General features: G+C 36.6%; 1 protein-coding gene across 1 annotated transcript in view; it reads left to right on the top strand.

Annotated features, from left to right (window-relative positions):
• The window catches only part of STRN3 (striatin 3), a 103222-nt gene extending 82982 nt beyond the window's left edge, over positions 1 to 20240 (top strand). The window contains exons 9-16 of the mRNA XM_054716508.1: positions 1140 to 1315; positions 1506 to 1553; positions 1800 to 1921; positions 6395 to 6562; positions 8774 to 8914; positions 13711 to 13818; positions 17471 to 17557; positions 17637 to 20240. Of these exons, the coding sequence (XP_054572483.1) occupies positions 1140 to 1315; positions 1506 to 1553; positions 1800 to 1921; positions 6395 to 6562; positions 8774 to 8914; positions 13711 to 13818; positions 17471 to 17557; positions 17637 to 17806 (1020 nt within the window). The 3' untranslated portion in view covers positions 17807 to 20240. The remainder of the gene's footprint in view (positions 1 to 1139; positions 1316 to 1505; positions 1554 to 1799; positions 1922 to 6394; positions 6563 to 8773; positions 8915 to 13710; positions 13819 to 17470; positions 17558 to 17636) is intronic.
• Positions 20241 to 22176: the final 1936 nt, after the last annotated feature.

Genomic DNA, 22176 nt, shown 5'->3' with positions numbered 1-22176 from the left:
AAGTTTGTCAATATGTTGAGTTGAAGTGACATGTAGTTGTGTGTTTTTTTAATAACTAGTTTCTTTGTGGTGTTTAAATTTTTCTTAGGTATTGTGGTGGATTAGTTAGGAGTTTGGGATGATTGATTATCTTAAAATACTGATCAATAAATATCTTGAGTAGTCAACTCTCAATTATTTATTCAAATTAAGTCATATTTCAGTGTTAAGGAGAAAAATAGCCTGATCACTTCAGGAGACTTCTTTAAAAGCATGTTTTATTTTGGAACTTTTGTTTTTTTTTTAAGGATAATGTTCAAGTTAGCTTGTTGCCATTTCCTGATTTTCAGTCCTTCATTTGAGGGATGGGGGGAGGATGGAGGGGAAATGGGAAGGACAGTGTTAGAGGTGAAACTAGTCTGGGATTAAATTGTTTATAGACAGTAAACATTCAATTGAGAGTTAACTAAACTTGTTTAACTTTATATTTAATGAATTTGCAGTTTTCAGCAAATACTTTGTTTTTTGATGAATTCGTTTTTTCTCTGTTTTATAAAGTACATAGGGTACTAAATTCTAGTAAACATGACCTAGTTTGGGAGAGATTTTTATAGCCTATCTTTACAGATGGAGAAATGACGATAAAAACAATTAACCTCATGTCAATATCAACAGTAATGATGAAAATATTCTTAGTGTCTTTAGTTCAAACTTTTGGGAAGTACCTTAACTTGCTGCCTTTAAAAACGTCACATTGCTAATTTTCTGAATGACAACTGTACTATTAATATTGAACTCTTGGATTTTTGGTAGTAATTTACTTAATTTTTATTGTTTTCATATAAGGTATTGCAGCATGGTAGTTTTTTGTTCTTCTCATCTGACATTTCCTAGGACCTTTGAGTTTAGCCTAATGATTAGATAAAACAGATTGAGGGACTCCATTTGATGTAGGTATTTGAAAGCTAATGGAATTATTCTTAGTTCTTATTAAATGATAAAGATTTATTATAAAGCTTTTAAGGTACATTAAATTTCTACTGGATAGTTTAGCAAAGCAATTTAACATATATATTTTAAACACACCAAAACAAATAAAAATTCCACATGTCTATCAATTTACTACTTTTACTACTAAATATTGTGCTTTTTCTTTTTAGTTGCCTGCCAATAAAGATGCCTTTCGAAAGACATGGAACCCCAAGTATACACTACGTAGCCATTTTGATGGAGTCCGGGCATTAGCTTTTCACCCTGTAGAACCTGTGCTAGTTACCGCTTCTGAGGATCATACTCTAAAACTTTGGAACTTGCAAAAAACAGTTCCTGCCAAAAAGTAAGTATTTTAATGGTAGCCTATGTTTTTTTTCCTTCCAGATTTGCCAAAAATTAGAAGTTACTATTTTTTATGGTCCCATATCATACATGCACTCAGTTTGATCTTACCTAATGACTCTTGAATATCAACCAATGGTTTACGATTATTTAATTGTCTTCTCTCCCCCCCTGTCCTCTCCCTCTTTTAGGAGTGCCTCTTTAGATGTAGAGCCTATCTACACATTCAGGGCCCACATGTAAGTTTTATTTTATCCATAAATCTTATAAAACTGTAGTAATGTTTGTTTTATATTAGAAAAGACAGTACTTGAATAGTATTTTATTAATAATTGTATTAGAAGAATATAATCATTACTATTCAAGTGTACATGTTTACCTTATACAGTTTTAAGATGCCACACAAATTCAGAGGTTGGGGACTGCATGTATGAGTTTCTTTTCTAAACTTTATAAGTAACTTTTTTCTTTTTTTCCTATAATAGTGGCCCTGTTCTATCTTTAGCGATTAGTTCTAATGGAGAGCAGTGTTTTAGTGGTGGTATCGATGCAACCATCCAGTGGTGGAATATGCCTAGCCCTAATGTCGATCCATATGACACATATGGTAAGTAAAATGTTCAAAACGTATATTTTTAAGTGAATGGAGCTGGCAAAAGTAAATACGTCAGCTAGAAGCTTGTTGAAACATGTATTAGTTTCCTTGTTTAGTTATTCTATTTCTATTAATTTGCTTTATTAAAGAGAAACATTAGGAAATATGCCATGAATATTTAGGCCTGTGAATTGGTACTTTCTCTATGGTGTCCAAAATATATATATTATTAATTAAAATATTAGTTAATTTCAGTACTAGTTACAAAAAGAAGAGAATAAAATTTAACATAAGGAACAATCTTTTAAAATTGAAAAAGCTATGTAGTTCAAAAATATTTAGCAGAAGACTGTAGAAACAAATAGGGACAGTAAGGGGATGAATCACTACAACTTTTTAGAGGTCAAAAAATTCCTTAATTTTAAAAAAAACTTACAATGCCCAGCCGGTATGGCTCAGTGGTTGAGCGTTGACCTATGAACCAGGAGGTCACAGTTTGATTCCCAATCAGGGCACATCCTCTGGATGCAGGCTCAATCCCCAGTGCGGGGACGGGACAGGGGGCATGCAGGAGGCAGCCAATCAATGATTCTCTCTCATCGTTGATGTTTCTGTCTCTCTCCCTCTCTCTTCCTCTCTGAAATCAATAAAAATATATTTTTAAAAAAACAATACACAGACAAATACCACTTTTAGAATCTGTCCTACAGAAATACTTATACCTGTATTCAATATATTTAATGGGCATTTTTCTGTCCTACAGAAATACTTATACCTGTATTCAATATATTTAATGGTGACCGGACCAGCAGGAGAGGGCAGTTGGGGGCAACCAGGCCTGCAGGGGAGGACAGTTAGGAGTGACCAGGCTGGCAGGGGAGTAGTTAAGGGGTGATCAGGCTGGCAAGCAGAAGCGGTTAGGGGCAATCAGGCAGGCAGGCAGGCGAGCGGTTGGAAGCCAGCATTCCTGGATTGTGAGAGGGATCCCGGTGGGATCGGGCCTAAACGGGCAGTTGGACATCCCTCGAGGGCTCCCAGATTGGAGAGGGTGTAGGCTGGCCTGAGGGACACCACCCCCTACCCCACCCCACCCCCGTGCACGAATTTTGTGCACTAGGCCTCTAGTCTATTGATAAAACGATTGAGTGGGTGAAGTAATGAATGAGTGACTCTTGATTTTTTTGTTTATTTTTTAACAGCTTTATTGAGATATAATTCACATTTAATAAAATTTACCCTCTTGAAATATACAGTTCAGTAATTTTTACTATATTCCCAGGGTTATGCAACCATTATCACTGTCTCATTCAGAACATTTTCATCACCACTTTTGATCTGAGCTTAATTTTGTTAGGTCTCTGTTACCCACGTTGAATATGGGATGTAGCATTTGTTGAAATGGGGGCATAAAAGGTGTGTGAATTCGGATTTTAGGCATGTTAAGAGATGGCAATACTAAATTGGTAATATTACTATGAAGATGTGAGAATGGTTGCTGTAACACAGGGAGAGTGTGTTGTGTAGGGTAAGAGAAGGAACTCTTGACATTGGGAGAGTGGCTAGAACAAGAGAGCCAACAAAGGAAACTGAGTAATGGCTGGCCTTTGAGGTTGTAGGAAGTACAGCAGAGTATATGGAATTATGGAAACTTACCAAAAGAAGAAACCATTTTGAAAAGAAGGAAACAGTTTGCACTTTCAAATGTTGCTGAGAGGTCTGATAAAATGAGGATAGAAAGGTTTCTTTTTATTAGGTGTACCAGTTAATAATGCAGATTTTATAATCAAAGAAAACATGATAATTTCAAGAGAAACATTAAAAGTGCTTTATTCAAAGTAATGTCCATCGCTAGCTACACATTTACATTTCCCCATCTTTAGGTAATGTGTGGATACCGTCCCAATAGAACTTTACTTGTTTTGAGGCAAACCATTCAGAGACCCAATTTTCCACTTCTTTGTATGTTTTGAAGTGCTGCTCAGAAAGTGTGTGTGCCAATGATCTGAACAAGTGGTGATCTGAAGGAGCAAAGTCTGGTGAATACAGCGGGTGGGTTAATACTTCCCAGGCAAGATCTTTTAACGTGTCTTTAACTGGTTTTGAAGTGTGTGATGGTGTGTTATCATGAAGCAAAATGACTTTGCTGTGTCTTCTGGCACATTCTGGTTGTTTCACGATCAAAGCGAGGTTCAAATTGATTATTTGTTGTCGGCAACAATCAGTATTAATGGTTTCACCTGGTTTTAGAAGCTCATAATACACCACACCTTCCTCTCTTCCACGTACTAACCAGACCCGACCCTGCTTAGCTTCCGAGATCAGACGAGATCGGGCGCGTTCAGGGTGGTATGGCCGTAGACTACCACACCTTCCTGATCCCACCAAACACAGAGCCTTGTCTTCTTTCCAAAGCGATTTGGTCTTGCAGTTGAAGTTGATGGTTGACCTGGATCAACCCATGATTTTGTGCATTTGAGATTCTCAAAATAAATCCACTTTTCATCACCAGTCACAATTCGATGTAAAAAAGACTTTCGTGCCATTGAAGCAACATTTTACTGATGACTTTTCGATTTTCCATGTCTTTCGTTCAGTTGATGTGGCACCCATTTTCCTTCCTTTAAAATCTTTCCCATTGCTTGTAAGTGATCGGAAATTGTTTGCTGAGCAACGTTTAATCTTTCTGCAAGTTGTTTTTGAGTTTGACACGCATCTTTATCCAATAATGCTTGTAATTGTTGGTCTTCAAACTTTTTCGGTTAACCTGGACGTTCTTTGTCTTTCACATCAAAATCATCATTTTTAAAGCGTTTAAACCAGCGTTCCCAAGTATCTTGAGATGGAGCCTGTTCACCATAAGCTTCCCGAAGTATACAATAACTTTTTCTTCAAAATAAAATAATGAATTAAAACTTCCCGCAAATGCTCTTTGTTTTTTGGCACAAAATTCGACATTTTGAAGCGTAAAAGTATCTATGATGTTAATACCTTCAGCAAATTTTACATATGAAGTTTTGAAGCTTGTCAATACAACAAAATATCAAATACATATCAAATCGCATATATATCAACATATGTGTAACTCCATCTATGAAAAAAAATCCACATTATTAACTGGTACACCTAGTATAAGTGACAAATAGGGCACCCTTGTCTTGGCCAGACTGAGAGATGGATGCTAATAGGTTAAGGGACCTTTCAAAGCATACTCTGTGAATGAAAAGCAATGTGATGAGAACAACAAAGAAAGAATTTATCAAAGAAATAAAGTTAGTCAATTTGGTAAAAGAGAGTTCATCATTGGTTATTTTAACAAGGGTTGTTTTGTTGTGCTGATGGTATCAAACCATATTTCAGTCATTTGGAGAGTAAATGGGAGGTAAAAACATTTACTCTATGCTTTTCTACTCTTTGGTAGAAGGGCAGCGTAAAGTTAATGAAGGTCTTTTTGTTTAGGTTGAGAGACGCTAAAGCATAGTTTTGGGCTTGTGGATCCCAAGGATTAGGAGAATTTTGTAGCAGGGAAAATGTTAAATATGAAAGCAATTTAGTGAGTTGAGTGGAATCCGGAATAAATCTGGTATAATTAGTCTTTGGTAGGAAGGAGGACAATTCCTTACATACAACTGCACAGAGAAGATGGTTTTAGACACTAGCATATTTATAGATTGAGAGACAGGAGGATGGGAAGGGCTTCTCATTTCAATGCTGTATTTTCTCAGTGAAGTATGAGAGATGATTATTCATGAGGATGGAAGGTTGGGAACTGTTGAGAATTGTGGAAGTGATAAGAGACACCTGTGTAAAGTGGGGGTTTACTAGAGAAACAGGGTTGTAGGACAAATGAGGCACAATGTTATTAGCCATTAGGTCCAACAAGTAGTGAATGAATAAAATGTAGTGTGTCCATACAATGGAATATTACTCGACAATTAAAAGAAATGAAATACTAATATATGCTATAACATGGATGAACCTTGGAAACAGTATGCTAAATGAAAGAAGCCAGTTACAAAAGGTCACTTGTATGAAATGTCCAGAATAGGCAAACTTGTAGTAACGAAGTAGATTAGTGGTTTTTTTAGAGTTGCGGAAAAGCAGGGAAGAAGAATTGGGTGGAAATAGCTAACGAGTAGTGAAATTGTCTTAAAATTGGTGTGGTGATGATTGCAGAACTCTGTAAACATACTAAAAAACACTGAGTTGTACACTTTAAATTGGTGAGTTGTATGGAATGGGAGTAATATCTCAACAAAGCTGTTTTTAAAAACGTATATGTTCCTTACAGAAAATGCAAGAATGTATTGGGGGAGGTGGGAAAAAATAACCAATAACTTCACAGCTTAGAAGACATGGTCATTGTATACATTTTGGTTTATCTTCTTATAGCTGGTATGTGTAGTCTTTTACTTAATTATATGGTAAGTTATCTTTATATACTTAAACTTATTTTTGCTCATTTTTGTTTGTTTGTTTTCTTCCCAGAGCCAAATGTTCTAGCTGGCACTTTAGTGGCTCATACAGATGCTGTCTGGGGTCTTGCTTATAGTGGCATAAAAAATCAATTACTGTCTTGTTCAGCAGATGGCACTATTAGGTTATGGAAGCCACAAGAAAAATTGCCATGTATTTGCACTTACAATGGAAACAAGGGTATGTAAATGTTGTCTCTATGAAAAAACCTAACTTTTTTTTTTTAATTTGGAAGATAGAAAGGATAATTGATTTACTATTTCTTTGTTGCTCCAAGAAATTGAAAGAATTTAAAGCTTGTGGTAATCTTTTTCCTTTGTTATTTTTTATAAATGGGAAGCTTTGCAAATGTATCCTTAGTTCAGTGGGGTTTTTTACCCTTTTCAGAACATGTTCTATTTAAAAAGCAAAACTATTTCTATGTAATAGTGTAGCAGACAAATGAGGCTACTAATAGGGACAACATAAGGCTCTCTGCCTGCTCCAGGTGGCTTCCCACAGAAATCGAATGATCACAGTGTTAAGCATACCTGCAAACCATGTATGAGCACACTGGTTAAGAAATATAGCTGTAATCATTGAAATAGCACCCTTAACTGGGAGGTACAAACTAAGTGACATGCATAATTTCAAATCTTTTCCTGTCAAAGAAGGTTTTAACCAGTTTACCTGTGACATTTGTTTACATACATACACTGTGCTTGTATTGGTCTTATTTTCTAAGTCATTTTTTATTTTTTTTTTATTATTTTTTTAAAAAAATATATTTTATTGATTTTTTACAGAGAGGAAGAGAGAGGGATAGAGAGTTAGAAACATCGATCAGCTGCCTCTTGCACACCCCCTACTGGGGATGTGCCCGCAACCAAGGTACATGCCCTTGACCGGAATCGAACCTGGGACCCTTGAGTCCGCAGGCCGACGCTCTATCCACTGAGCCAAACCGGTTTCGGCTCCAAGTCATTTTTTAAAGTTAGTTTTAAACATCAGACTTTTTTTTTTATCCTCACCCAAGGATATGTTTTGAGAGAGAAACACCAATCGATTGCTTCCCCTATGCATCCCAACTGGGGATCAAACCTGCAATGTATGCATGTGCCCTGACCAGGAATCGAGCCCTCAGCTTTTTGGTGCATGGGTTGATGATGCTCCAACCAAATGAGCCACCTGGCCAGGGACAAACTTTTATTTTTATTAAAAAGTATGTTTAGTTTTAAAACATTTTATTTTTATTATGTTTGTTTGTTTGCTTGTTAATCCCCTCCCGAGGATATTTTTCCATTGATTTTTTTAGAGAGAGTGGAAAGGAGAGGGAGAAACAGAGAGAAACATCAGTGTGAGAGAGACATTGATTGGTTGCCTCCTGCACGCATCCCGACCAGGGAACCTGCAACTTAGGTATGTGCCCTTGACCAGAATTGAACCCAGGACTCTTCATTCCACAGGCAAATCCTTTATCCCCTGAGCCAAATCGGCTAGGGCTTAAAACATTTTAGATGACTAGTGTATGCCTAATTTTGTTAGGTCTCTGTTACCCAAGTTTTTGAGGTAAAAATTCATTTAGAAATTTGTTTCTAGCTTCATCTAGGTAATTAATTGCTTAATTCCAGATTTCATCTTGTTGTGCATTGATCTGGCCAGTGAATTTATTACATTAAAGAGAGAAATTGCTGCTCAGACCACTGTAGGGGATAGCACTGCATGAGTGGATTCCAGAGTACACACTTTATTTTTACAGATCTGAAAACATCACAGGTGAACAGTCTCTGAAGACAGTGATGTGAGAATGCTAATTTATCATTTTACAGTAAGATATATAATTGCAAGTGGGCCAAAAGACTCAACAGGATTATTTTTTTCTCTTTTAAAAGAAAATGCATAGAAAGTAACTTTTGCACATATCTACTCTCACTTTAAGAGCCCTCTAGCTATATTTTTCTTATAATGTTAAATAGAATGTTATACAAACATTTTAAGTAACTGAGGGAAAGCTTTGGCTGGTGTGACTCAGTTGGTTAGAGTGTCTTCCAGTGCACTGGGAGGTTGTGGGTTTGATTCCCAGTCAGGGCACATACCTAGTTTTCGGGTCCCCAGTCGGGGATCGAGCAGGAGGCAACCAATCAATGTAGCTCTCCTATTACTATTTCTCTCCCCCTCTCTCCCTTTCTCTTTCTCTCTCCCCACTCCCTCCCTCTCTCTAAAATCAATCATCCAGTCAATAATATAAAAAATAAAATAATTGAGGAAAAGTTACTTACTATATAGCTCACCATCCTAACACAATTTCTTTTTTTATTATTAATTCAAGAATATTTGAATTTCTTTTTTAATCAGAAGAGCAGATATTTCTAAATTATGTGTTTACACTGTATCTCTTTGGGCTTCTTTCAGAGCATGGAATACCTACATCGGTTGACTTTATAGGCTGTGATCCAGCTCATATGGTGACCTCTTTCAACACTGGTAGTACTGTAATTTATGACTTAGAAACATCACAGTCATTGGTGATGCTTTCATCACAGATAGATTCTGGTAAGTTTTCATGGGTTCCTTTGAAACTTTAAAAAAGGATTACTACACAATAGAGGGTGGTTTTTAATTTTCACATTTTGACTTTAGGATGAAAAAAATAGTTTCATTGTGTTATAGTTTTACTTATTTACATTATTTCTATTTCTTGAAATTATGCTTAAAATTAAGCTGGGTGGGTATATGAGGACACAAGAGGGAGTAAAGCAATGTAAAGATGAAAGCAAATTAATTAACTTTAAATTTTTAATGGAAATACATAGGGAAGGAGAGAAAATAATATAATGAGCCTGATGGGCTCATCATGCAGCCCCAATAATTATGTGTAAATGGTCATTGTTACAAGTATAGAATATGATGTGTATTTTACAATTTATTTAAATAGGAATCCAAATAATACTCTGCATTGTGATTGGCTGATAAGTCTTTCAGGTCTCTCTTCATCTGTAGGTTCCCCCTCCATCTTTTATTTGGTTTATATTTTTTATGTTTATTTTAATTACAGTTTATAGTTAATATTATTTTGTGTTAGTTTCAGGTGTACAATATAGTGGTTAGACAATCATGTACAAAGTGGTCTCCCTGATACCAAGTACCACCTGGCACTATACACAGTTATTATAATTTTTTTCTTTATTGATTAGGTATTACATATGTATCCTTACTCCCCCATTGTCCCCTTACCCCACACATACATACACATGCCCTCACCCCCCTGGTGTCTGTGGCCATTGGTTAGGCTTATATGCATGCATACAAGTCCTTTGGTTGATCCCTCCCCCTTACCCCTCCCTCCCCCACCTTCCCTCTGAGGTTTGACAGTCTGATCGATGCTTCTCTGTCTCTGGATCTGTTTTTGTTCATCAGTTTATGTTCATTGTATTCCACAAATGAGTGAGATCATGTGATATTTATCTTTCTCTGACTGGCTTATTTCACTTAGCGTAATGCTCTCCAGTTCCATCCATGCTATTGCAAATGGTAAGAATTCCTTCTTTTTTACCGCAGCATAGTATTCCATTGTGTAGATGTACCACAGTTTTTTAATTCACTCATCTGCTGATGGGCACTTAGGCTGTTTCCAAATCTTAGCTATGGTGAATTGTGCTGCTATGAACATAGGGGTGCATATATCCTTTCTGATTGGTGTTTCTAGTTTCTTGGGATATAGTCCTAGAAGTGGGATTACTGGGTCAAATGGAAGTTCCATTTTTAGTTTTTTGAGGAAACTCCACAAACTGTTCTCCACAGTGGCTGCACCAGTCTGCATTCCCACCAGCAGTGCACGAGGGTTCCTTTTTCTCTGCATCCTCACCAGCACTTGTCCTTTGTTGATTTGTTGATGATAGCCATTCTGACAGGTGTGAGATGATACCGCATTGTCGTTTTGATTTGCATCTCTCAGATAATTAGTGACTTGGAGCATGTTTTCATGTCTCTTGGCCTCCCTTATGTCCTCTTTCAAAAAGTGTCTATTTAGGTCTGCTGCCCCTTTTTTGATTGGATTGTTTATCTTCCTTTTGTTAAGTTGTAGGAGTTCCCTGTAAATGTTAGAGATTCAACCCTTATCAGTGATAACATTGGCAAATATGTTCTCCCATGCAGTGGGCTTTTTTGTTTTGTTGATGGTTTCTTTTGCTGTACAGAAGCTTTTTATTTTGATGTAGTCCCATTTTCTCTTTAGTTTCCATTGCCCTAGAGCTGTATCAGTGAAGATATTGCTTCAGCATATGTCTGAGATTTTGCTGCCTGTGGATTTCTCTAATATTTTTATTGTTTCCTGTCTTACGTTTAAGTCCTTTATCCACTTTGAGTTTATTTTTGTGTAAGTTGGTGGTCTAGTTTTGTTTTTTTGCATGTATCCAATTTTCCCAATACTATTTATTGAAAATATAATATTATTAACTATATTTTCTATACTGTACTTCCTTGCATTTTTTACTTGAAGAAGTTGGGTAGTTTGCCTGTAAAGTTTTCCACAGTCTGGATTTTGCTTGGGGTATCATTTAACAATCTCCTCTGTTCATTTTATTTCCTATAAATTGGTTTTAGTTCTATAGGCTTATTCAAATTTAAGTTTTGTGTTCATTTAAAAGTTTTTAATGTTTAGGCAAGACTACTTCATAAATTGTGAACTTTTATCAGAAGTAAATATTGTCTGGTTGTTTATCTTTTTATGTTTCAGTCTTGATGATAATTACCTGGATCTGTCAGTTCATTAACTGTTTAAAAATGATTTTCTAATTCTGTCATTACTTCTCCACTTATTAGCTAGAAAACTTCTGTAAAGAGGAATACCCCTCATCAATAAATTGGGTACTTTGGAGTTAGATTACAAAGGAAAGGCAAAATAAATTCTTGATTTCCCCCCCTCCTTTATTTACCAGCTTACATAATAGTAATAATGAGGTGTTCCCTAGCATCCTCCATAGGTGACCAGAGAGTCTCTTGGGTGTTGTTTGTTTGTTTGTTTGTTTTATTATCATTACTAGAGGTCCTATGCATGAAATTCATGCAGGGGGCTCAGCTCTCGCAGCCCGGCCAGCCCTCACAGCTCTGGCTTCATCTGGAAGGTCATCTGGGCGGTCGTTCTGCTGTTTTATAACTAGCATATTAGCTCTTTATTATATAGGATAATCTCACTTAGATGTAAATGTATTTGATGTATTTGAATCATTGCCGGTATTTCTTTATTGCTATTCAGATGGTTTAATCTTTGGCCAGTGGGAATTTATTAATGTTAGCTGCTGAGTCTTTTTGACATGACTCTGGGAGTTGTCGATAGTTTTACTTTCTGATATGAGAAGATATTCTAGGTTCATCTTGTTGATTTGTGCCCCAGATCTGAAATTGGCCATTTCTCTAAGGAGCCATGGTTTCTCTAAGTGATAAAAGGCATTTAGAGACTACAGCAGTGATGGGCAACCTTTTGAGCTTGGTGTGTCAAACTTCGCCAAAAAACTGAGCATAACTCGGGTAGTATGTCACTTTGAGGGAAAAAACATTATTTCGCAAATGTTTGATCCTCAGGAGCAGCAAATGTTTCATCCTTGGCATGTGGCTGCCTCAGCAGCCGCGTGTCATCAGAAATGGCTACGTGTGTCAGTGCTGACACGCGTGTCATAGGTTCGCCATCACTGGACTACAGTCTAGGCTCTTGGGTTGGTCCTCATGGATTTCATGGCTCTTGAATTGGTCATTGGTTTAGGCATTTTCAGTGGTCAGAGCTACAAATACATTTTTTTAAAAGAAAAAATGTTGACAAATTCATATGAACACTTCCATTTGAAATTCAGATTTATCTCATTGATTCTTATGTCTTTATTTCATTTTAACCGTACCAAATCTCTTTGTGTTCAGCAAAATCATCATCATCTCTCATTTTATTTATTTCATAGTACACATAGTCATCTCAGAATAATAATACCAAAACCACTGCCAATAGTTTGATTACTGAAACTAGGAATGGGTAATCTATTACTGTGCTTTCAAGTCACTTGAAATAGTTCATTTATTTGTGCTTATACCACCAATTGGATATATGTAAAGTTCATTCATTTAATTTTACTTTCGATTTTTCATGATTGCTTTTTTTTTTTTAATGTATTTTATTGATTTTTTTTACAGAGAGGAAGGGAGAGGGATAGAGAGCTAGAAACATCGATAAGAGAGAATCATCGACCAGCTGCCTCCTGCACACCCCCTACCAGGGATGTGCCCGCAGCCAATATACATGCCCTTGACCGGAATCGAACCTGGGACCTTTCAGTCCGCAGACCGACGCTCTATCCATTGAGCCAAACCGGTTTCGGCATGATTGCTTTTTAAAAAATCAAGCTCTTTAAATGTTAATCGTGTAAAACATTAAAATACTCAAAGAAGTGTCTTTTCAACCTTAGTTTCTTCCTCTCCCATAGGTAATTACATACACACAAACATATATGGGTTTTTTTGTATAATGTGTTTAAGTTTAGTTAAGAGTTCTTATATTTTTTTTTTTAAATATATTTCATTGATTTTTTACAGAGAGGAAGAGAGAGGGACAGAGAGCCAGAAACATCGATGAGAGAGAAACATCGATCAGCTGCCTCCTGCACACCCTCCACTGGGGATGTGCCCGCAACCAAGGCACATGCCCCAGACCGGAAACGAACCCGGGACCTTGAGTCTGCAGGCCGACGCTCTATCCACTGAGCCAAACCGGTTTCGGCTAGTTAAGAGTTCTTATATACATGTGGAATTGATTTACTTAAAGTCTAACAATGTTGATGATATTTTCCCACTTGTTTTGATTCTTCTCTGTTCTCCCTCATTGCTAATCAAAAATTAGGAGCTTGTCAGTAAAGAAAAGATCTTATTCCTAAGGACATTCATTCTGGTTCTTTGTATTTTTGTCATTATGGGTAGGATGGGGATTGTTTCTTACAAACACCTAATTATCACAAGAATTTTCCTTAAATGCTTATAATTATTTTATGGGCTGTTCATTAAAAGTAATGATAATTGTGTTGTTGTTTTTTAAGAATTCTAAACCACCTACATTAAAATACTTATAACTTTTCTAGACTTGAGCCTAGTAGGGTCCATATTATAGGACATGATAGCTTAAACATTTATTTTTTAAGAAATTGTATCCCTCTAGAGCTCTAGTTTTATTTCTCAGATTTTTTTGATTTATTATTTATTTAGATTTTTTTGTTTTATGCCAAACCTTTTTATTTGGTAAGAATAAAAAGGTCATCATCCAGTTTCTAACTGAAGGTTTGAATTTTAATGCATTATCTTCCTTTATTTTTCAGATTTACAATCCAATAATCACATTAATAGAGTAGTAAGTCATCCCACACTTCCTGTTACAATAACTGCTCATGAAGATAGACACATCAAATTTTTTGACAATAAAACGGGTAAGTAGATTGTCTTATTTTCTTTTCAGTCATATTAATAATTCTGTAAATTTGAAGTGATCAAAAATGCTATTCTTTTATATAAAATATATTGACTTTTCTGCTTCAAAATTGCCAAGTTAAACAATTTTAACTCAGAGTTTTGCTTTAGTTATGTAGCACATTCATAATATTATATTTTATCGTTAAGTTTATAAGTAACACCTTACCTACCTATTACGATTTTTTTCATGTCATATTAATTAAATATAAATCCTTCCATTTGAAATTATTTTCTTCATAGTCTATTGTGATTTAGTATAGCAGAAGAGGTGTCTTTCTGGGGTTTGGCATTTCAAATATGTTCTTGAAATTATTTCTCAGTGGATAAAATGATGATTAGTAAAAATTGTTTTATTGCCATCCCTCTATTTCTTGTTGTCAGAAAACTTAACCATTTATATAGAAGTCAAATCAAATATTAATGTGGCCATAGAGTTTCTTTGAGGACCCTTGTTTCATCTGTAATGACCTGAATACCATATAGAATATTGCTAGCTTCCTTGAGGGAAAGGTCTGACAGCTAGAAAGGCTTTCTTGAGGGAAAGCTAAAACAGGGTATTAGAGGACTTCCAAATCAAAATCTTAAATATTAATTAGAACATTATTGCAGGCCACAAATTATCAAGCAAGATAGCAAATTAAAAGACAGATTTCTCTTTGGAGGTTATATAGGACATGGTCATATTTTTAGTCTTTCATAAATCCCTTTCTTCAAGTAACACTTCATGGACAGATTCCTTTTAACTCAATAAAACAGTGAGAAGGTTAATGGATATTCACAGAACTATGTATTTCACAGGAAAGACTATTCATATTCATGTGAATGTTTTCAATTTAACACCTTATCAACAATTCTTTGAACATTTTTTGAAGCCTAAAAATCATCCTCTGCTGCAAGAACAGAGATAATTTCCTTTATTGTATTTCTAAAAAGATTTATTTTTTTATTAATTATTATAGATTTAGATTTGTAAGGGGAGGTTCAGGAATTTTAGTAGTTGTATTAAAAATAAAATCTGAGTCTCTAGAGCTGTTTTAATGGCAGAAATCAAGAAAAAGTGTTAATAAAATTTCACTTAATAAGTAAGGAGCTCACAGTCTTTCAAATTTGTAAAATCTACCAATTTATTTTGTTATTTCTGTTAAATAGTTTTAGTACCTTATCTTTAGTGGGAAGAAATTGAAGCAGTGGTCTCCAAACATTGGAAAAATTCTTGTTAAATCAACCTCTCTCACTTTTACTCTCATATACAGGCACACACACACACACATACAACACTGAGTTCAATTTATTGAACTTTTGTATCTGAAACATAGAAATTAATATTATGAATGGGTTTGATAAATATTTAGATTTTAACAACAGAAACATATTTAGCATTTTGTATTCTGCAGTGCACTGGCTACTGTCATGTATAAGATGGGGTTTCTGCTTTCTGGGAACTTAACTATTATCTGGGGAAAACAGGATGTGTGTATGTGTGTGCACCTGAACTCTGCTAGATAAAGGAGTCTTCATAGAGTAAGGGTTTGAGCTTTGCCTTGAAGCAATGGTAAGATTTTTTTTTTAAGTGAAGAAAGTAGTAGGAAATTGCAGGTAAGGGCGTATTTTGATCAGAGGCTTGGTGGTAGAAACTTTGGCTGAGACGAGAGTTTTTTACAGGCAAAGCCAAAAAGGTAATTCTGGAGGAAGAAAACAGACTCTATTGAGAACTTCTCACAGCCAACCTAAGAATAATGAATTTTTGTTTATGCTATGCACTATGAAAGCCACTTAAAATATTTGAGCAGGGATTTACAAAATGGGTTTAAAAAGATTATTTAAGTTGTATTATATGGTAGATCCTTGACTTTAAGGAATTTAAAATTTACAATATCTATTTTTTGTTCCAGAGAGATCTTTGGGGCTCGTGATTTTTAGAAGTTTGATAGAGGCACAAATTAGAGTTGCATATACTGTACTGAGACACTTAGCTAGTGAGTATGAGAGAGAAGGTGTAGGATGTGCTAGAGAAGTTGGAGGAAGAAGGTCCTGAATAGATTGTGAACTCATGCAGCAGAATTTATTGACTATCTGCCAGAGTTCTTCTCAATGCTTAGTAAACAAAACAAAATGCCCTATCTTCTTGGAGCTTAATGGTATATCATTTACTGTAAGTGAGACGTTGTATTTGATTTACGTGTATTAACATGTTTGCTCTTCTAATGACTCATTAGGTATATATCATACTATTATTATTTCCATTTTACAGTTGAAATAAAAGGTTTAAAAGAAGTTAAATAATTAGTGCAGTGCTATACAACAGAGGAAAATTGCAGGGTTGGGATTCAAATCCATGCAGTTTGCTTCTAGAGTCTACATGGTTTACATTAGTCTGTTTCTTCTCCATTTCATAGTGGCCTATAATACTGATTGCCCAAGTTAAAGGGCTTAGATGCCAGGGAGGCTGTTATAAGAGCAAATAATTAATCTTGGTGGAGGAAGAGGGGTGGCAGAGGCATGGGGCCAACGTGAAATTAATTAAATGTGAGAAATTTTAAGTAAATGTTGCTGAAGGAGGGGTCAGACGCTTTGTGACTTCTTTGGTTACCTGTGGAAGCTCAGCAGCCAACTTGGTTCAGCATGGGACCTCTTTATACATGGTTCAGCCTGAAGGGGTAGGAGGTGGCTCACATTTTGGAAGTCACTATATAGAAAAGAAGAGTTGACTCTAAATTGACTAACATATCAGTAAAGGTTAGTTTAATGTATAGACAGGAGAGTTGAAATTAAAGTTGGAAAATTATTGCACCCTTAAAGAAATGGGGGCGATTTGCTAATTCTCTTTAATATATTATTACTAGAGGCCCAGTGCACGAAATTTGTGCACTTGGAGTGGGGGTCTCTCAGCCCAGCCTGCGCCCTCTCGCAGTCCGGGAGCCCTCAGGGGATGTCTGACTGATGGGGAGAGGCTTCCGCCACCGCCGCTATGCTCGCCAGCCATGAGCCGGGCTCAGGGCTTCTGGCTGAGTGGTGCTCCCCCTGTGGGAGCGCACTGACCACCAGGGGGCAGCTCCTGCATTGAGTGTCTGCCCCCTGATGGTCAGTGCACGTCATAGCAACCAGTCGTTCTGCTGTTCAGTCGCTTTGCATATTAACCTTTTATTTTATAGGATAGGATAATTCATGAACCTTGAAAACATTATACTAAGTGACAGAAGGCAGACACAAAAAGCCACATGTTGTTACATGATTTATTTGTATGATGCATCCAGAATAGTCCAAACTATAGGGAGAAAAAGTAGATTAATGGTTACCAGGGACTTGGGGGAGAAGAATGGGGAATGGCTGCTTAATGGGTGTGGGGTTTCCCTTTACAGAATTGAAAATGTTCTGAACTAAATAATGGTGGTTGTTGCACATCATTGGGAATGTTCTAAAAGCCACTGAATTGTATCCTCTCAAATAGTTAAAATGGTAACTCTTATGTTTAGATATATTTTACTACAATTTTAAAAATGCTATAGTGATTGTCTCTTTTATGTTCATGCTATTTTATGATTTCTAAAGTACCTATCAAGTTAGTAAATATTTGTGAAAACATAATTATCTTTGTTATGTTTTATGTAGGTAAAATGATCCATTCTATGGTAGCTCATTTGGATGCTGTTACAAGTCTAGCAGTAGATCCTAATGGAATCTATTTGATGTCTGGAAGTAAGTCTGAATTTCCTGTACTGCGCACAAACTTTATAAAAGTATTGTTACTCAAAACACTTTATTTGTTCTTTTACAGGCCATGATTGTTCTATTAGATTGTGGAATTTGGACAGCAAGACATGTGTGCAAGAAATAACAGCACATAGGAAGAAATTAGATGAATCAATACATGATGTTGCTTTCCATCCATCAAAAGCATATATTGCTAGTGCAGGGGCTGATGCCCTTGCCAAAGTGTTTGTGTGAATCAACAAATACATCATAACAACAGATTTGCTTGAACGAAAAGAGGGTCTGCATCACTGCCATCAAAAACGGTTACTGATAAGACACTACATGTGATCTGCCTGGTGAAGGCTATTTAGGGCAGGCATAAATTGGTGGAAATTAAATCTTAATGTCAGGTTCATTAATTTAATTGTAATTACTGTATTTGTGGGACAAAAAAAAGGACTCCAGTATTTGTGGCCTGTACTGGGTACAAACTGAGCGTATATCTGTTTTTTAGGTATCTTTAAGCCAACGTGGAGTCTGATCTGACAAAAGGACTTTTATTTTGGACTCTGTGTGCTGCCTTAGGGTTAGGGATGTGGTGCTCTTGTGGGGGGGAAGTGAGCTCCAAGAGTAGTTTTTTTTCATCTCTTAGTGATCTTCTGTTTATCAGTTGAATGCCACAGATTCCCTTTTAAACTTATTTTGCTTTAAAAAAAAAAAGAAAATTTAACTTAAAATATTTTAGCATTAGTTGCACAAAATGTTTGGATAAAATTCTAGTTTTTATAAGTCTTTTTTATATATTTAGCCTGTCACAACAGTGCTTAAGATTGTATTGAAGTTTTTCTGCATTATACAACCCTAAAACACAGAGATCTCACTGACCCGCTGCTGTGTAACCACACTCTTTCTTTTGCCTAATACAGCTCAGCTAAGTCCTTCCATAAGATGCTAAATCACCTTCATCATCACATAATTGTCTTCATAAACCAAGGACTATTAAGTATATTAAAATGAAATAGTGGGGTTTAGTACTCCAAATGAACTCTTAAAAAAAAAAAACTAACTAATCTTGGCATCCTATCACTATGTGATATTTTGTACATCTTACTGTATTTACAAGTTTATTTATCAAGGATTATCCGTCTTGCTAATAGCTTATTATTTATTTCACTTTTTGTTGTTCTTTATATCCTTTTATTAATGTGCTAAAGGAACCTGTATATCTATTTTGGAACTCTTTAAATAGTCTAAAATAGACTAAAAATGGAATATTTTATAGTTTAAGTTACATACCAAGGTGATTCTCCCCAGACACATATCTTGGTTTACCATGATTCCAAACAAAACTATCTTGTTTAAAAATATTGGGAGTAAAATATTATTTGCATTACAAATAGGATACAAAATAGTTTAATCAGGATACAGAAATCTGCTGTGTTTGGACTAGTTACCCCTGTTTTATTTTTTCAAATGTGCTTAATTTTATGGTGTAACAAAAGATTTTGTTTGTGTAATGCATGATTAAGACAATAAAATATTTTTTCTAGTCTTCCAAAAACTTTTCTGATCAGTTTGCGAGTTTTGATGAGTTTTGTAGGGTTTTCGTTTTACAAACGATGAATCAGCAAATTTTTAAGATTGTACCACATAGCAAACGTACAGCTGTTGAAAAATAATGTATATAAAATGCATATAATAAATATTAAATTGTGTACCTGTATGTTACTGTTGGCTACATTATTTTGTGTTGAATAATAAAGTGCAATACTTTACCCTCCATCATTAAACTAGGAAATGGAGATGATTTCCTCGGTGAGTCCTTCATTTTTATGCTGTTATTTTAAACTTCGTACTGCTTATTGATATTCTAGCAAGATTAGAACAGTTAACACTATAAAGAATGCCTTGCTAAGTATTTCATCCCATTTGGGGATAATAAAATCTTCTGTTGAAATAAGTTACATAATTCAAAAAGACCAAAAAAAGAAGAAAAGACAGATGCAATTTTAAATCATTTCCTTAAACATCATGTTACTTTATTAAATCTGAATTCAATTGGTAGCGTTGTCACTCCTGTCTAGCCATACGTGTTTCCACAAAATGTTCAGCAGAAAATAAACTGCATTATTCATTAATTAAAGGTGGTTCTTATAAATAGTGTTAACTTACTATCTCAAAACTTTTCCTTCAATAAGGTAATATCCTTTTTCTTTGAAGGGAATTAATTGCACATGGAATTAGAAGGTAACATTAGAAAACTTACATTGCAAAATTTTATATGAATGCCTTCTGCAAAAAAAAATTACATTGTGTGTACTTTGAGAAATTTTGTCATCTAGCATAAAAATCCAAATGGCTGTTTTAGTTGTTATTATTGAAACAAAGTTTTCAGAAATCTTTAAAAATACTAGTTTTATAGCTTTCTGAACTGAAGATTCAACTTGATAAACAAAGGGGCACTTTTTAAAAATAATTTAAGAACAAGCTTTCCAAAAGCTACTAGCATTTCTGGCAGTTATTCTAAACCAATGCATTACTGTTTAACTGGGAAATGTGGTTATCACTGCAATGCAAAAACATTCACCTCTTGGAATGTATTAAAACTGAAATAAAAATTAGTATATATGTTTATTTTTCTATCTACTTTGGTTGTATTTTTCTCTACAATATTAAACATTTGGAAAAAGACCAAGCTTACAAAAAGAATGCTTTATTTTTATTAGTGTGCTTCTAATTGTGACTTAATGTGAAGTTATATAGATTTGTTTATTAAATGGTGCTTTATACATAAAGTTTAGGAATATATGCAAACTTTAATATGTTGGCTTTTTCAATATTTAATCATATTTTTTGCCTTTTCATATTTTAGTTACTCATGTAGTTTTTTCATATTTCAATATAAGTTATCCACTGAAGATGAGTGTCTCATTTAATACATTTAAAGTTACAAATGGGCTAGTATATTTGAATTTTAGGCATGCCTACAAACGTTGGAATATAATACATCTTTTCAAAAATCCGTTTACTCCTGTTTAGTTGTTAACTCTTTATTTTGATTACTAGAGGCTCGGTGCACGAAATTTGTGCACGGGGGGGTGGGTCCCTCAGCCCGATCTGCACCCTCTCCAATCTGGGAGCCCTCTCCATTCTGGGATCCCTGATGACTTAGGCCCACTCCCCATAGTTCTCTGCTCTCTGTGGGGCCTGGCCGCTCCAAGCCTGCTGCCCAGAGGCTCTCCGTGGCCAGGGCGGACACTTGCCTCGTTATGGGCTTGTTCCCCAGTTGGGGGCGTGCAGGAGGCAGCTGACCAGTGATTCTCACCAATGATGTTTCTGTCTGTCCCGCTCCCTTCCTCTCGGAAATCAATGAAAATATATTAAACTAGCTTTCCCGTTGCAGGAAAATTCCTGCAATGGGATTTCCTGCTGCACTCTACCCCGCCTCCGTTCCTCCCTTGCCGCCCGCCTCGCCTTCTCCTCCAGTCCGCCCGCGTTTCCCTTCGGCCCCGGCCCCGCCTCTGCTCCGCCCTTGTCCCCCGCCCCGCCTTCTCCTCCAGCCCGCCCGCGTTTCCCTTCGGCCCCGGCCCCGCCTCCGCTCCGCCCTTGCCGCCGGCCCCGCCTTCTCCTCCAGCCCGCCTTCGTTTCCCTTCGCCCACGGCCCTGACTTCGCTCCTCCCTTCTCCTCCCCCCGCCCCCCTGGCTTGCTTGCTTCTTTGAAGCTTTACTCCCCTTTGCAGCTCTTGGCTTCTTTCGACACTGTCTTGATATGCAAATTAGCCGCCATCTTTGTTAGGGTAATTTGCATACTCGTCCTGATTGGTTGGTGGGCGTGGCTTGGCTGGTGGGCGTGGCTTAGGTGTAGTGGCCAATTTGCATATTTGTCTATTATTAAATTTTTAAAAAAGAAGAAGAATGAATAAAAGCAAAGAACAGCCATTCTCCAGATCATTGTCCCAACCTCTTGAGATTCTGCTTCCTGGCAAGTGTCGACAGTTTGGCTCAAGTAAACTCATAAAAGTTCTCTACAGGTTTGAATGTTTTTACATGAACACAACGTATACACCTGCTGGTTTCTGAGGGCGAGGCAACAGAATCAGTCCATGAGGTCTGCTGTGAAACTGTAGAGGAGTCTGTTTTTGCTGTCAAAAGCCAGGTCACCCTTAGAAAGAGTGTAGAAAACCAGAAATGGGATTTACAAAGAGAAAACAGACAGAAGCGAACACTTTTCCCGTACTCTTTTTCTACCCAGACAGGCCGATTTCTCAAACATCCTCCCTCCCTGAAGTTGGTGAGCTGTGGCCTAAGAGTGGGGGAGTCAGAGAAGCCCGAGGCAAGGTCACCAGAGAGCTTTCTGCATTTGAATGAAGCCTTGGAGTGAGATCCATTGGAATGAATCGCCCTGACCTCCTCTCCTCCTGCTTGCTCCCTACCCCACCCCCTACTCCCCAAGCCCAGGATCTGTCTGCTCCCAGCTGCCTCCCCCAAACATGCTGGGTGCAGATGGATCCCAGAGAGTGGGCACTGCTCCCCACAGCGGTGTCCAGATCCAGAGGGTGCCAGCACCCTGCAGCCTGTGGTGCTGCGGTCCCAGGGACAGCAACAACCAGCAACGGCGGGTC

This window comes from Eptesicus fuscus, chromosome 5 (assembly GCF_027574615.1).
Source record: "Eptesicus fuscus isolate TK198812 chromosome 5, DD_ASM_mEF_20220401, whole genome shotgun sequence".
NCBI classification, from domain to species: Eukaryota; Metazoa; Chordata; class Mammalia; order Chiroptera; family Vespertilionidae; genus Eptesicus; species Eptesicus fuscus.
This window is presented reverse-complemented; position numbering and strand designations above follow the sequence as displayed.